This window comes from Gobio gobio, assembly GCF_949357685.1.
Source record: "Gobio gobio genome assembly, chromosome: 5".
In the NCBI taxonomy this organism is placed as follows: domain Eukaryota; kingdom Metazoa; phylum Chordata; class Actinopteri; order Cypriniformes; family Gobionidae; genus Gobio; species Gobio gobio.
In genome coordinates this window covers 27,672,626-27,685,993 of record NC_137101.1, presented here as the reverse complement: position 1 = coordinate 27,685,993, position 13,368 = coordinate 27,672,626, and the positions used below count along the sequence as shown (strand labels likewise).

General features: G+C 44.0%; 1 protein-coding gene across 2 annotated transcripts in view; it reads right to left on the bottom strand.

Annotated features, from left to right (window-relative positions):
• Positions 1-11,238, bottom strand: part of gramd4a (GRAM domain containing 4a) — a 79,144-nt gene extending 67,906 nt beyond the window's left edge. For both annotated transcript variants that reach the window (XM_079816588.1, XM_079816587.1), the window contains exons 1-2: positions 10,963-11,238; positions 6,271-6,478 (exon numbers count right to left, since the gene is read on the bottom strand). In XM_079816588.1, coding sequence (XP_079672714.1) covers positions 6,271-6,478; positions 10,963-10,991 — 237 coding nt within the window. In that variant the 5' untranslated portion in view covers positions 10,992-11,238. The remainder of the gene's footprint in view (positions 1-6,270; positions 6,479-10,962) is intronic.
• Between the last annotated feature and the right edge of the window lie 2,130 nt (positions 11,239-13,368).

The window sequence follows — 13,368 nt, the reverse complement described above, 5'->3', positions numbered from 1 at the left end:
CTGCGTACTGTAGAACGGGGTTACAGGCCGCAGTTCAGTTCCCTCCCCCGAAGTCTAACGGGGTGGTCTGGATTGTGGTCGGCCCAGAGCAGGTGCGGGTAATGGAACAGGAAGTACACTCCCTGTCGGTTAAGGAGGCTTTGAACGTATTCCTCCGCCAGTCAGGGAGTCCGGGTCCTACAGCCGGTACTTCATAGTTCCTAAGAAGGATGGCCAGATGCGTCCAACTTTAGATCGGAGGTACTTGGATCGTTCTCCGAGGAGATTCAGATTCAAGATGCTTGAGTGTCATGGTTCAGATCCAGTCTGAGGACTGGTCTGTCACGGTGGATCTAAAGAGGACACATACTTCCATGTTCCATCCTTCTGCGTCACGGGGGATTCCTGAGGTTCGCTTTCGGGGGCGAAGCGTATCATTATCAGGTTCTTCCATTCGGGCATCACTGTACAGAGGTTTAGGACTGCTGGGACTTGCGGCAGCTGCGTCCAACAGAATTTCTCTTGGCCTGCTGCACGAGACCCCTACAGTGGTGGCTGGGAACCAGGGAGGTTTTCCTTGAGGGGAAGACCATTCTGTATGATCAGGGTAACGCGCAGATGCCTTCGTTCCCTCGTCATATGGAAGAGACCTTGGTTCCTGTCCCGGGGGCCAGTGCTGGGAGCATCATGTTGCCGGGAAACCGTTTCAACAGACGCATCCCTCACTGGTTGGGACACGGTCATGGAAGGCCGCTTTTTCAGAGGTCTGTGGGAGACCCGGCATTCTTCCTGGCACATCTACTGCCTGGAAATGCTGGCGGTCTACGAAGCTCTGAGGAGCTTCCTCCCGGACCTCCGCGGCCACCATGTCCTGATGCGGAAGTGAACCAGGGGGCTTTCCTTGAGGGGAAATTCATTTTGTATGATCAGGGTAACGCGCAGATGCCTTCGTTCCCTCGTCATATGGAAGAGACCTGGGTTCCTGTCCCGGGGGCCAGTGCTGGGAGCATCATGTTGCCGGGAAACCGTTTCAACAGACGCATCCCTCACTGGTTGGGACACGGTCATGGAAGGCCGTTTTTTCAGAGGTCTTTGGGAGACCCGGCATTCTTCCTGGCACATCAACTGCCTGGGAATGCTGGCGGTCTACTAAGCTCTGAGGAGCTTCCTCCCGGACCTCCGCGGCCACCATGTCCTGATGCGTAAGTGAACCAGGGGGCTTTCCTTGAGGGGAAATTCATTCTGTATGATCAGGGTAACGCGCAGATGCCTACGTTCCCTTGTCATATGGAAGAGACCTTGGTTCCTGTCCCGGGGGCCAGTGCTGGGAGCATCATGTTGTCGGGAAACCGTTTCAACAGACACATCCCTCACTGGTTGGGACACGGTCATGGAAGGCCGCTTTTTCAGAGGTCTGTGGGAGACCCGGCATTTTTCCTGGCACATCAACTGCCTGGAAATGCTGGTGGTCTACAAGGCTCTGAGGAGCTTTCTCCCGGACCTCCGCGGCCACCATGTCCTGATACGATCCGACAACATGTCGGCAGTATCGTATCTGAACCACCAGGGGGGCCTGAGGTCGCGCCCTCTTTGCAGACTGGCGCATCAGGTCCTTCTGTGGTCCCAGGGGAAGTTGTCATCCCTCAGGGCGATGTACATTCCCGGGGACCAAAATCAGGGAGCAGACATCCTGTCAAGGCAGGGGCTGAGGCCCGGGGAATGGCGGCTCCACCCCGAGGTGGTGGAGGCTATGTGCGAGCAGCTGGGCCCGGTGGAAGTGGATCTATTTGCGTCTCGAGAGATGTCCCACTGCCCGCTGTGGTTCTCCCTCACTCATCCGGCCCCTCTGGGGCTGGATGCCATGGCACAGACGTGGCCGAGGCTGCGTCTGTACGCTTTTCCCCCGATTGCTCTGCTCCCGGGAGTTCTGGAACGTGTCCGCCGGGAGGGCATCAGCCTTCTCTTAGTAGCACCCCGGTGGCCCACTCGGGTATGGTTCTCCGACATCATCGACCTGCTGGACGGTCCCCCATGGCAGGTCCCTCTGAGGAGGGATCTGCTGTCTCAGGCCGGGGGTACGATTTTCTACCCACGGCCAGAGGTATGGGATCTCTGGGTCTGGCCCCTGAGGGGGCTCAGTTCCTAGCAGAGGGCCTGTCGGCAGGTGTTGTGGAGACCCTACTCAGTTCCAGAGCTCCATCCACCAGGAGGTTGTACAGCCTAAAGTGGAATGTATTTTCCACTTGGTGTAGAGAGCGGGAGGTGAACCCAGTTAACTGCCCAGTGGCTTCAGTGCTGGAGTTCCTTCAAGACCGCTTCTCCGCCGGTCTTTCCCCGTCCACACTTAAGGTGTATGTGGCTGCCATTGGGGCTTTCCACGCACCTTTAGGTGATGCGACGTTGGGAAGGCACCATCTGGTTGTACGTTTCCTCCGTGGGGCTCGGAGGATGAGGCCTGCGGCTCATTCCAGGGTCCCAACCTGGGACCTGGCAGTGGTGCTCGAGGGGTTGGCTGAGGCCCCCTTTGAGCCGCTGGAGTCGGCTGAGGCGAGAATACTGACCTTCAAGGTGGCTTTTCTCCTTGCCATCACTTCTTTGAGGAGAGTGGGGGACCTCCAGGCCTTGGCGGTCACGCCGACTTGCCTGGAGTTTGCCCCTGGCATGGTTAAAGCCATCTTGCATCCCAGCCAGGGCTACGTGCCCAAGGTGCCATCTAACAGGGCAAGGTCAGTGGTTCTCCAGGCATTCCATCCTCCACCTCACGCGACGGCGGAAGAGAGCAGACTTCACCTCCTCTGCCCCGTGCGGGCATTGAGGATTTATCTGGAGAAGTCTGCTCAGTGGAGAAAGTCAGACCAGCTGTTGGTGTGTTTTGGTTCACCCAAGAAAGGGCTGCCTGCGTCAAAGCAGACGATTAGTAACTGGATTGTCCAGGCTATAGCCATGGCTTATCGGGTGCGCAACCTGCCTTCACCCTTAGCCGTGAGGGCCCATTCTACCAGGAGCATGGCCTCCTCGGTAGCCCTCCTTTCTGGGGCCTCTATGCTAGACATCTGCGAGGCAGCTGGGTGGGCCACTCCTCACACCTTCATTCGTTTTTATAGTCTGCATCTCCCTGAGACGCCTGGCGCGAGAGTGCTCGCCCCCTAGTTGTGCCTGGTTCCAGCTTCACACTGGGGTGGGTATGATTGGTGCGGGATAGTTGGTACTCGTTCCCCAAAGTGTCGTCACGATGACGCAGTTCGAGTTCCCTCGAAGGGGAACGTCTCGGGTTATGACTATAACCCTTGTTCCCCGAGAAGGGGAACGAGACACTGCGTCTCGTGTCCACCCAATCATCAGAGCGCTCGCTTCATCGCAAAGAACGCTATCTCTGTTTCGTTCAGGCGTCTCTTTGTATCTTCCGGGTATGCCGTCACATACGACGTCATCACGCAACACCAATCGGATTGGGCTGATTTTACAGTTTCTTCAGACGCTTAACGCGAGGGGCGTTCCCCAAAGTGTCGTCACGATGACGCAGTGTCTCGTTCCCCTTCTCGGGGAACAAGGGTTATAGTCATAACCCGAGACGTTATCCTTACATCCTTGTCATGTATCGTCTATGTTTGATGTGGTTGGGTTCTCCTGCGTTGCATTCATTATTAAAAGGCTATTATTTCCTTTATCTCCTTTGTCATGCGAGTTGTGACTACAGCCAACCATGAAAATAAAGAATTGGTTGAAGTCTTTTGACCAATTAGTAACCACCTTGCAACATGTTAAAAACTACTTTGAAAACCTTACCAAGTTACCAAACACATAGCAACAAATTTGTGACCACCCACAATACCCTTGCATCATAGCTACGAGTTTTGCATGGATAAGCACAGCTTTTCATTAAAATGTAGCATCTAGTTTTGCTGCTCTCGGTTGAGCCAGGTGGCTTTTCTATGTGTATGTTCTCCCCTTTTTGGTTTGGGTCTCTGCTGGGTGCTTCGGTTTCTCCCACAATCTAAAGACATGCAGGATAGGTGAGCTGAAGAAGCTAAATTGCTGTACGTGTGTAGCCCTGCGATGGACTGGCCATCTATCTAAGGTGTCCCAAGATGCTGGGATTAGCTCCAGGACCTGTGTGACCCTATTTAGGACAAGAGGTTGGGAGAATGGACAGATAGTTTTGCAATATACTAATTGGAACACTCAAAGATGCCTGAAACTACTGCCTGAGTGGGCAACTCACTAGGTTTTGGAACAGAGCCAAACTCCTTCCCATACAGCAAGATGCTCTACATACACTCCTAGAGAGAAAACCCACAGGACTGTCACTCAACAGCATCTCAGTTTACATTTAAAAACACACTCTAATGTTGCAGATGGAAGCAGAGGAGGGTGGCTTTTTTGTGAGACACTTATGCAACACTATGACTAATCTGAGGCTCCATCATTGAGGGGAAAGCCTCAAAATAAACAGAACACCAAATTACATGTGACTATAAACCTCTCAGAAAACATCTCTAACACGATTACGGCAAAGAATTCTTCCATAAACCATCTGTGAAATGAAAAGGTACCAGACAGAAGCTACAGAGTCTGGTTTTAACAGGATAGTGAAATACATTAAACGGTTACACTTTATTTTAAGGTGACATAGTTACATTGTACATAGTCAAATAAATACTGAGTAATATTAATTAACTACATGTACGCACTATAGAGTTAGGGTTAGGGTTTGGTTTAGGGTTAGTTACTTGTAATTATGCACAATTTACTGTTATTACTATAGTAAGTAAATGTAAAAACGTGTCACTCTCTCTTACAATAAAGTGTTATTAAAGCATAATTTGGCTGAAAGATGACAGTCCGTGGCCTTCCTGCATTTCTCGTTCCTGAATATCAAGGCGAATGAAATAACGGTGAAACAGAATATTTGCAACAGTATGGAAGATAAAGAGGAAGTTAATGTGAAAAGGTCAGACTCTAAAGGAGATTTATCACAAGCACAATTTGATTAGAGAAAACTGATTTAAAGGAACTGCATCTACCTTCTTAGGGCCCATTCACACAAATCTTGCATTCAAATGCACTATATTACCATTGTAAAAATGTGTTAAACAGACGTATTGTTGCGCTCACACCTTTTTTCTCGCAAATGACACCGCATTCTAAAAACTTTTCATCTCAAGACCTTTCATTTTTTCCCATATCACTGCTTGCATCCAGCTTTAGGGGCCAATCTTTTCATTATTGCTTCGAAAAACGTGGCCTGTAAGAATGGCCCCTGAAATCATTGGATAAGAAGTGTTAATCCTAGGACAACTCACGGGACGAGTCGCATTCAGTTCAAGGCGGCAGTCAAAATCTTGTCAACGCCATTTAGCTAATTCTTGAAGTTAACTTTTGCCTGTTTGGTGAGGAGATTCACAATTATGATAAAAAGGCAAGTTAACTTCAAGAATGAACAAAGTGACATAGACGAGTTTCAAGTTTGATATTTGAAAAAACAGCGCAAGAGAAAATGCTAAATTATTATAGCCCTCCATATGAAGCCTATAGACTTTATTCAAGCCACAGAAATGTAAACGTCTTGCCGAAAAATGCTACCTTCCAGCCTAGAGTAAACGATTCGGGACATATATAATGTAATTTCATTGAAAACTATGTTACTCTGTGGCACGGCAGGATTTTGAATAGCCTCTGGAGTCGTATCTGGGCACCGCGGGCAGTGTGCATACACTCATACAAAACAATGTGTTTGCAATTTTAAGACATGAGTGACACAACGCTGCACTTCTTGTCCGGTGTGCGACTCCTTTAACACAACATTCTAACAGCCATCAATCTTCAAATGATTAAAAATATGCTGACATGTTCAGAATTTTACCAATTTTGACACTTTTCAGTGCTGATTGAAATATATTCATAATCAACGCAATTCGTTCAAGGAAGGCATTGTCTCAAAAGCATACAATTGGCAACATGCCTTCACAGTTTTCCTCAAACATTTTGTGGTATAGAATATTTGGTAGAAGTGTACTGTGAGATTTGACCAGTTTTTGATCAGTAAAGAGCTACACTGAGGGCCCAAAATGAGTCAGTTGGCCAAACGTTACCTTAGAAGGCAGCATAATGTTGCTACCTACCTTTTGTATTGGAAGCAAACCTATGATGCCTGTATGGAGCTCACTAGGTTTTGTAACAGACTTTCCATAATACATGTATTATATAACTAACATACCTAAGTTCCTAAATTAGTACTTCATACTAACTTAAGACTTAAACAAGTAGAACATCTGTAATTACAGTACTTACAGGGTCTCTTTGCTCATCATTGTCTCGTATTGAAGGCCGAGGTCTCAGCAGAATGTCATCACTACATTCAGTGTCTGACCCCGTAGGGGACTCGGGTAGATCCAGGAAGTCATCTCGCTTTGGACCGCGGAATCTTATTTTGTCCAGCCTCTTTAGCATGTTCAACACAGCTGCTTTAGGCTTTACCTTAACATTGTTTATGGCAGCCCTGCAGAGTCAACAAAGAACAACAAAGTATTAAGGACAAAAAGTAAAACATTCACAAGGAATTTTAAGAGTAAGAACTCACACAGGAGGAAAAAAGTGTTAGCTACATTTTAAAGAGGACACAGGTATTACGCTGCCAACTCGCTGGGAAGCTCACTTCCACATAATGAAGATGCAAAGTGGCTTTATCACAGTAAGTCAATAGTACTGACAGAACGATATATATCATCCAATCCCATTAATTAGTCAATCTGTGGCTCATTTGAGATTACTGGCATTGGCTGATGCTCATGTCAATTTGGTCTAATGGCAAAAGTGTTAGTAAATACTAGGGATGCAACAATACAGTTAGTCCACGGTTCAATACATACCTCGGTTTTTACCCACGGTTTTCGGTTCGGTAACGGTTCGGTTCTGATGGCTTGTCACATACATTTTTTGTTATTCTATTCTTAGGCGACAGGAACCGCAAGAGGTTAAAGAGAAAAAAGACTGTTTTTTTATTGCAATACTCTTTCTTTATTTTACTTAAAAGAATTGAAAAACCTTACTTAAACTTAAAACTTTACTTAAACAAAACCCTTGTACACATTCCTAGTGTATGGGATAATATAAAATAAATATATATAAAGATTTACACTGGCAGCTCAGAGCTGTACAGCAGCATTTAAGTATGAAATCGAATGAATAAATGTAAAAATAAAACACTACATAGACTTCACTATAAAATATACATTGATTCTTATTAAAGCTACTGTATTAGTTTTTCAGTCAAGAGCAGTGAGTGATTTTCTCTGTCTTTTGTTGTTGTATTAACATTAAACGGATATTTTACTCAAAACTGAAAATTATGTCATCGAGAAATGAATACAGGTTTGAAACAATATTAGAGTGAGTAAATAATGACATAATTTTATAGGTGAACTGTCCCTTTAAGGACCGCGTGTTCACTGGCTGCGCTGCTGTCAGTTTGAGACCTCTACACATCTAATATACAGACACGATTGCGATTTTACTTTCACTTTAGACATAACCGACTGTGTTTATGTTAACCTTGTGTGTATTTGACAGTATTAACGCAGTAAGACTACTTAGTTCAGTATTCACGCGTTTGACAGGCTTTTAGTGCGCGCGCTCGGAAAAGCGCATGTTAAAACAGTGCACGCGAATGAAACCGGCAAGGCTTTAAAACGCATGCAAATAATGAACTTTGGTGATTGTGAATAACTATAGTGTTCCGTGAGTATAACTCTACCACTAAACTGTGATGTTAATGTGTGTCGCGTTGTTCAGTATTGGGATGGAGGCAAATTATAGAATTTGTAGAAAAATAGTTAATTAAATGCGAAACCGAAAAAACCGCAATTCACAAGCGCGTATTGAACCGTGAATGCCGTACCGAACGGTTCATATATTGAGAATTGTGGCATCCCTAGTAAATACTGTGTGAAGTGTTCATTTGAAAACAGCTACAACATTTTTAAGACAAATAAAAATCATATCATAACATAACCAACAGAAATGTTTTATTCACTTGGCATTAATGAACTGATTAAAATCATTAACAACCTGGAGCTTTTATAATGATCATTTACACATGGATGCTAGAAAGCCACTACATTTGTTTTGATTTCATAACATGACCCTGGTTTAAACGTGAATCTCCTCTCTGAAATATGTTATTACATCATAGTTTACCTAGAAGTCACCTCTCTGACACACGCTTATATCCTCAGGACTTTCACAGAAACACGTGAATGAAAATTCTCTGTAGTCTCTCGGGCTGACCTTTTAACACGAAAGGGAATTAATTTGCTCTTTTGATCTGAAGTCCAGCGGCAAGAAAAAAGCTCTAATGATCACAACAGGTTGCAAATGGATTGCAGGTGCTTTTCATGCCTTGAGCAAAAATCACTGACCAAAGTAGTTTTTTTAAATACAGTGGAGATCACTGTGGAAATAAAGTACCATGTGTGGATTTCCCACAAAATATATTTGGCCATGTCACTACCTTGTTTGAAACTGCTTCAAAAACCATCATAATGTAATCGTTTAAACCATTATAGAGAACAAATGGCTTCACTTCACAACCTTAAAAAAACAAGTAAAAATTGTTTCTCCATTTCACCTCTGCTCTAGCCTGATTCCTAATCTAGCTTTCTAATAAACATGGTAATGTGTACGAATATTGTATACTATGTGATGAATTGCTTATGTTCCACATTCCTCAAGTCGCTTTGAATAAAACCGTCAGCTAAAGTAAATGTAAATTAATAAAAAATATGTCCATGGAAGCAAGAAAGTCATAAAGGTGTAGAACATGAACATGAGGGCGAGTAAATTATAACAGCATTTTCAAACTTTTTTGCTCTACCACTTACAATTTAAGCAAATATTTACAAGTTAAAATGGCAAGGTAAGAATAAAAAAGGCATTATGTAGAGAAAATGATGACATAGATTATAGAGAGACGACAAAACAATGGGGACAGGAGATTCAATTGTAACCGTGCCTCTCTGAAACTACATTATAGAACAGGGATTGCCTTGAGAGCTCTCGGAGCTTATTATTATGAAATTATATTTGGCTGTTGTTGTGATTCTGCATGCTGTGAGAGCTGCAGAAGTCTCTAGTCAAGTAAACAAGGCGGAAGTAAACGTGTCCACCCACAGAGCTCCATACTGCCCACATCTCTACATGAATATCCACCACCAAGGTTCTCTGAATTACTTCTATCTGAACACCATTGAGAGCACTGGATGAACTCCATGACTTATATCAAACAATGACAAGGACATTCATATATATGCGAGACAGAGATTAAATTCAGTTCATTCAAGATCAAATATATGCTAGCCCACACACACACAATACTTCTTTATGTGTGCATTAGTCATCCTCAGAGTTCAAAACTACAGTTGCAACTCTCTCAGTGCAGGAATCCTGGGTTTACACTGATCATAGACATGGTTTGCTTGAGAAAACAGCTGAATCTGAAACCATTTGAATCTGAAAATTACTGAATCAATCTGTGCGTCAATGGATAAATGAGTCAGTGACTAATATTTAAATTAATTACCAAATCCATGGATCAATTAATCAAAAGATTAATTCATCAATGACTCAAAAGATCCGTGATTCAGCTGATTTTAAGGATTCGGTTGATCATTGATTGAATAGTTCAATGAATTAATGAATCCATGGATCAGTTCATTAAAATATGAATTAATCAATGACTTAATGAAATGCATATCAATGAAAAAAAAACAGATCAATGAATTGGTTTATTTGAATGATTCAGTTGATTTCACAATGGATAAATGAATCAGTAAATCGATGAATGGATCTACGGATCGATGAATCAACAGATCAACTCAACTTTTTTGGAAATTTCTCCATTTTAAATTTAAAATGGGCAATCGTGATTCATGTAATTCATAAATGAATGCGACGAGACAAGAAACGTTTGCGTTTTCGACATACGAATAAGTGTGAATGTGAGCACATTTTAAAATAAAATATTATTTTCAAATAGTTTTAAGGGATAGTTCACTCAAAAATGTACTCTCAAGTTGTTCCAAACCTGTATGAGTTTCTTTCTTTCTTTCATATTTTGTAGAATGTGGCTAAACGAACAGTTGATGGACCCCACTGACTTTTCCCCCCCAAATGGCTACAACTGTCTGGTAACCAACATTCTTCAAAATACCTTCTTTTGTGTTCAACAGAAGAAATCAATTCATAAAGGTTTGAAACAACTTGAGGGTGAGTAAATGATGACAACATTTGTGGGTCAACTATCCCTTTAAATTGATTACTTCATAACTAAAATTAGACCTAGAATTGATTTACCATTCTTACTTATTTATTCCCTTTAAATCCATTTTAATCATTTAATTATTCAATTCCTTTATTATTATTATTATTATTATTATTATTATTATTATTATTATTATTATTATTATTATTATTATTAATAATTAATTAAAATAATAACCCCCACCCATGTGATTGATCACGCCTGAACGGAACAATGAACCGTTTGATCAGTTAACCAATGTATACGTAAAGGAATCAGTGAATGACTAACACATGTAACTTTCACTCCATCATATTCATGTTCTCTAGGCCGTCTACATGTTGTGTGGATGCATTGTATCCAGTCCTGTGCTCCGCAGAATGATACATTTTGTCCCTAATGTTCAGCGTGTCTGAATGACAGATCAACGGACACATTTCTGGAACGCATTTACATGTCTCATCAAACAAAGCCATGACACATTCGATTATGCCGTCTACACGCTTATCTATTTAAATCAGCGAGCTCTTAGTGCGACACTGTCCGTGGTATGAACAGCTTCATTTTCAAGACCGTTCCTTAGAATATAAATGTTTTTGAATTATGACAGTGGTGGAGCCACATACACAATCGCCTGTTGCCGTCTTGAATCTATTTTAAAGGACGCATGTTAAAGATCCGCTTACCTAGCTCGCAAATCGTAGCAAAGTTTCATGAACCCTGCTGATAGTCTGTGATAGATCCTTCAGTAACACCTGCTGGAAAACTGCTGTAAATATATTCCAGCTCCCCGAACAGCTTCCCCTGTGCTGTCTAAAAAGAGCTGAGCGATGTCCCTGGAGCCTTGATTATGTGCGAGTTCATGTCAATCCCCCCCATAGAGAACACGGATCTGCGTGTCTTGTTGATGTCACTGAACTCACACATACAGCAGACGGGCAGATCTCCTGAACGCGTCCACTGATCTCTTAAAGGGGCCGCAACACTGTCTACTTGATATAATGCAATACAGTCACACTGACTGCAGTGTTGGGAAGGTTGTGGAAACGTAATAGGTTACAGATTACAAGTTACCCTATAAAATGTAATAAGTAGTAACAGTTTCAATTAATTTAATGATTACATTTGATTACTTTTTGATTACTTTTCTAAATTTCGAACGAATGTTTTCAACTGTTAATCATTTTCAAACATTTAATCTCTAAAAACAGAGATATATTTAGATATATTTAAAACAGCTATGTATTTTATATCTTATATTTAGTTATATTTAAGAGAAAACAATCATTATACAATCTTTTTTTCTTCTTCTTACTGATATAAAAAAAAATACACAGCCGCATACTATTTTTACCACTATGTGTGTGTGAAGGGAAAATATTATACCATATAATGTTATTATACCAATATATCATACCAATATAGTTGTATTCCACCTACAATATTGGTTAGACTCAAACTAAACTATTGTGTAGTTAAAGGCACAGTACGATATTTTGGGTTAAAATATCCAAAAACCACTAGAACAATGTTATATATTTTTTTGACTTGTGTACTTACATTATTTACATTATCCCAAATGTTTCCAAGAATGTTTAAATCCAGAGAAATAAGCAATTTTAACAAGGACACGGACCGTGTCAGTGCGTCACCTTGACATCATACCCGAGTTACCCTCGGTTTTATTTTGTAGTAACCATGGAAACCATAAAGACGCTTTAATATATCATGTGTTTTATGAGACAAGTGAGCAACTGTTTGGAGACATTTATATGATAATAAGACAGAAACTAATAATTGTTATATAGCTCAACACAGTTTGTCTTATTGTTTAAATCTGGTTCTCTTACGAGAGGTTCTCTCGTATTGCGTAAGTTTCCTTACGCATCCGGAAAGTATTCTTTCTTCGAGATTTCTGAAAAACCCAAAATTATCCTTAATTTTGTAACATTGTCAACGCAGTGCGGCAGCCTGGCAGACCATAGCAGGCTATTCCAGCGTGCTATTGGCTGCTCTGCTGGCAACTGCAGCAGCCTATCGGTGAGCCCGCGTGACGTGGCGACCTATGAGGGGCGTGGCCTCGTGTATATAAGCAGGGCTCACGGGCTGCATATTCGATTTTCTTTTCTTCAGCGAAGCCCTTCGCATCGCTGGATCTGGAACCCGCCGCCGTGATCGTGCAGACGAGCAAGCAGAGGACAGCGCCTGAAGAAGCCGGCAGCATCGCGCCACCTTCAGCCATCCGTGCCTGCTCTGCTATCCGGCAGCCCATATCCTTTTCACACTCAAGTGTTGTCGCCGCTGCGTCACACTTTCTCAAAAAGAGCCGAGCGTTTGTTCCAAAATGTCTCGTTCCACCTGCGGCTCGTGTCACGCGCAGCTCAGTTCCGGGGACCGCCATGTGATCTGCGCTCTCTGCCTGGGCCGTGATCACACCGCCACCGCACTTCTCGCCGGCGGATGCCCGGAGTGCGAGGAACTGACGATGTCGACCCTGCGGGCTCGACTCGCTCAGTTCGATGACGACATCCCTCCAGTCCCTGCTATGCCGCGCAGAAAGAAGCGCCGCTCGCAGCGGACTCCGGAGTTCGCTGAGAGAAGCTCGCCGGAACCCTTCCCGTCCGCTTCACTCTCGCCTTCCCCGCCCCCACCCCAGGCCGCCATTTCTGTTGCCGCCTCCGGGGATGAGGCGGATGCGGCCACGGAACGCGCCGACAGCTGCTCCATCATGGCTTCCGACAGCGAGGACTGGTCTTCTGCGACCTCTTCAGTCCGGGGCTTCGGACGCTCTCGAGCGGGTGAGGACGCCGAACTGTTGCGCCTTCTCACCCGGGCTGTCGAGCAGCTAGGCCTCGAATGGGCCCCGCCCAAGGTGGCAGCGCCGAACCGACTTGACGGATGCTTCCTAAACAGTCGCCGCCGTGCGCTCACCTCCAGGACTGCACCTTTTCTGGCAGAGCTTCACGAGGAGCTCGCGAAGTCCTGGAACGCGCCATTCTCCGCGAGGGTCTCGTCTCAGGCTTCTTCGACGCTCTCACAAGTTGACGGCGCGGCTGAGAAAGGCTACATTGCTATCCCTCCGGTGGAAGAGG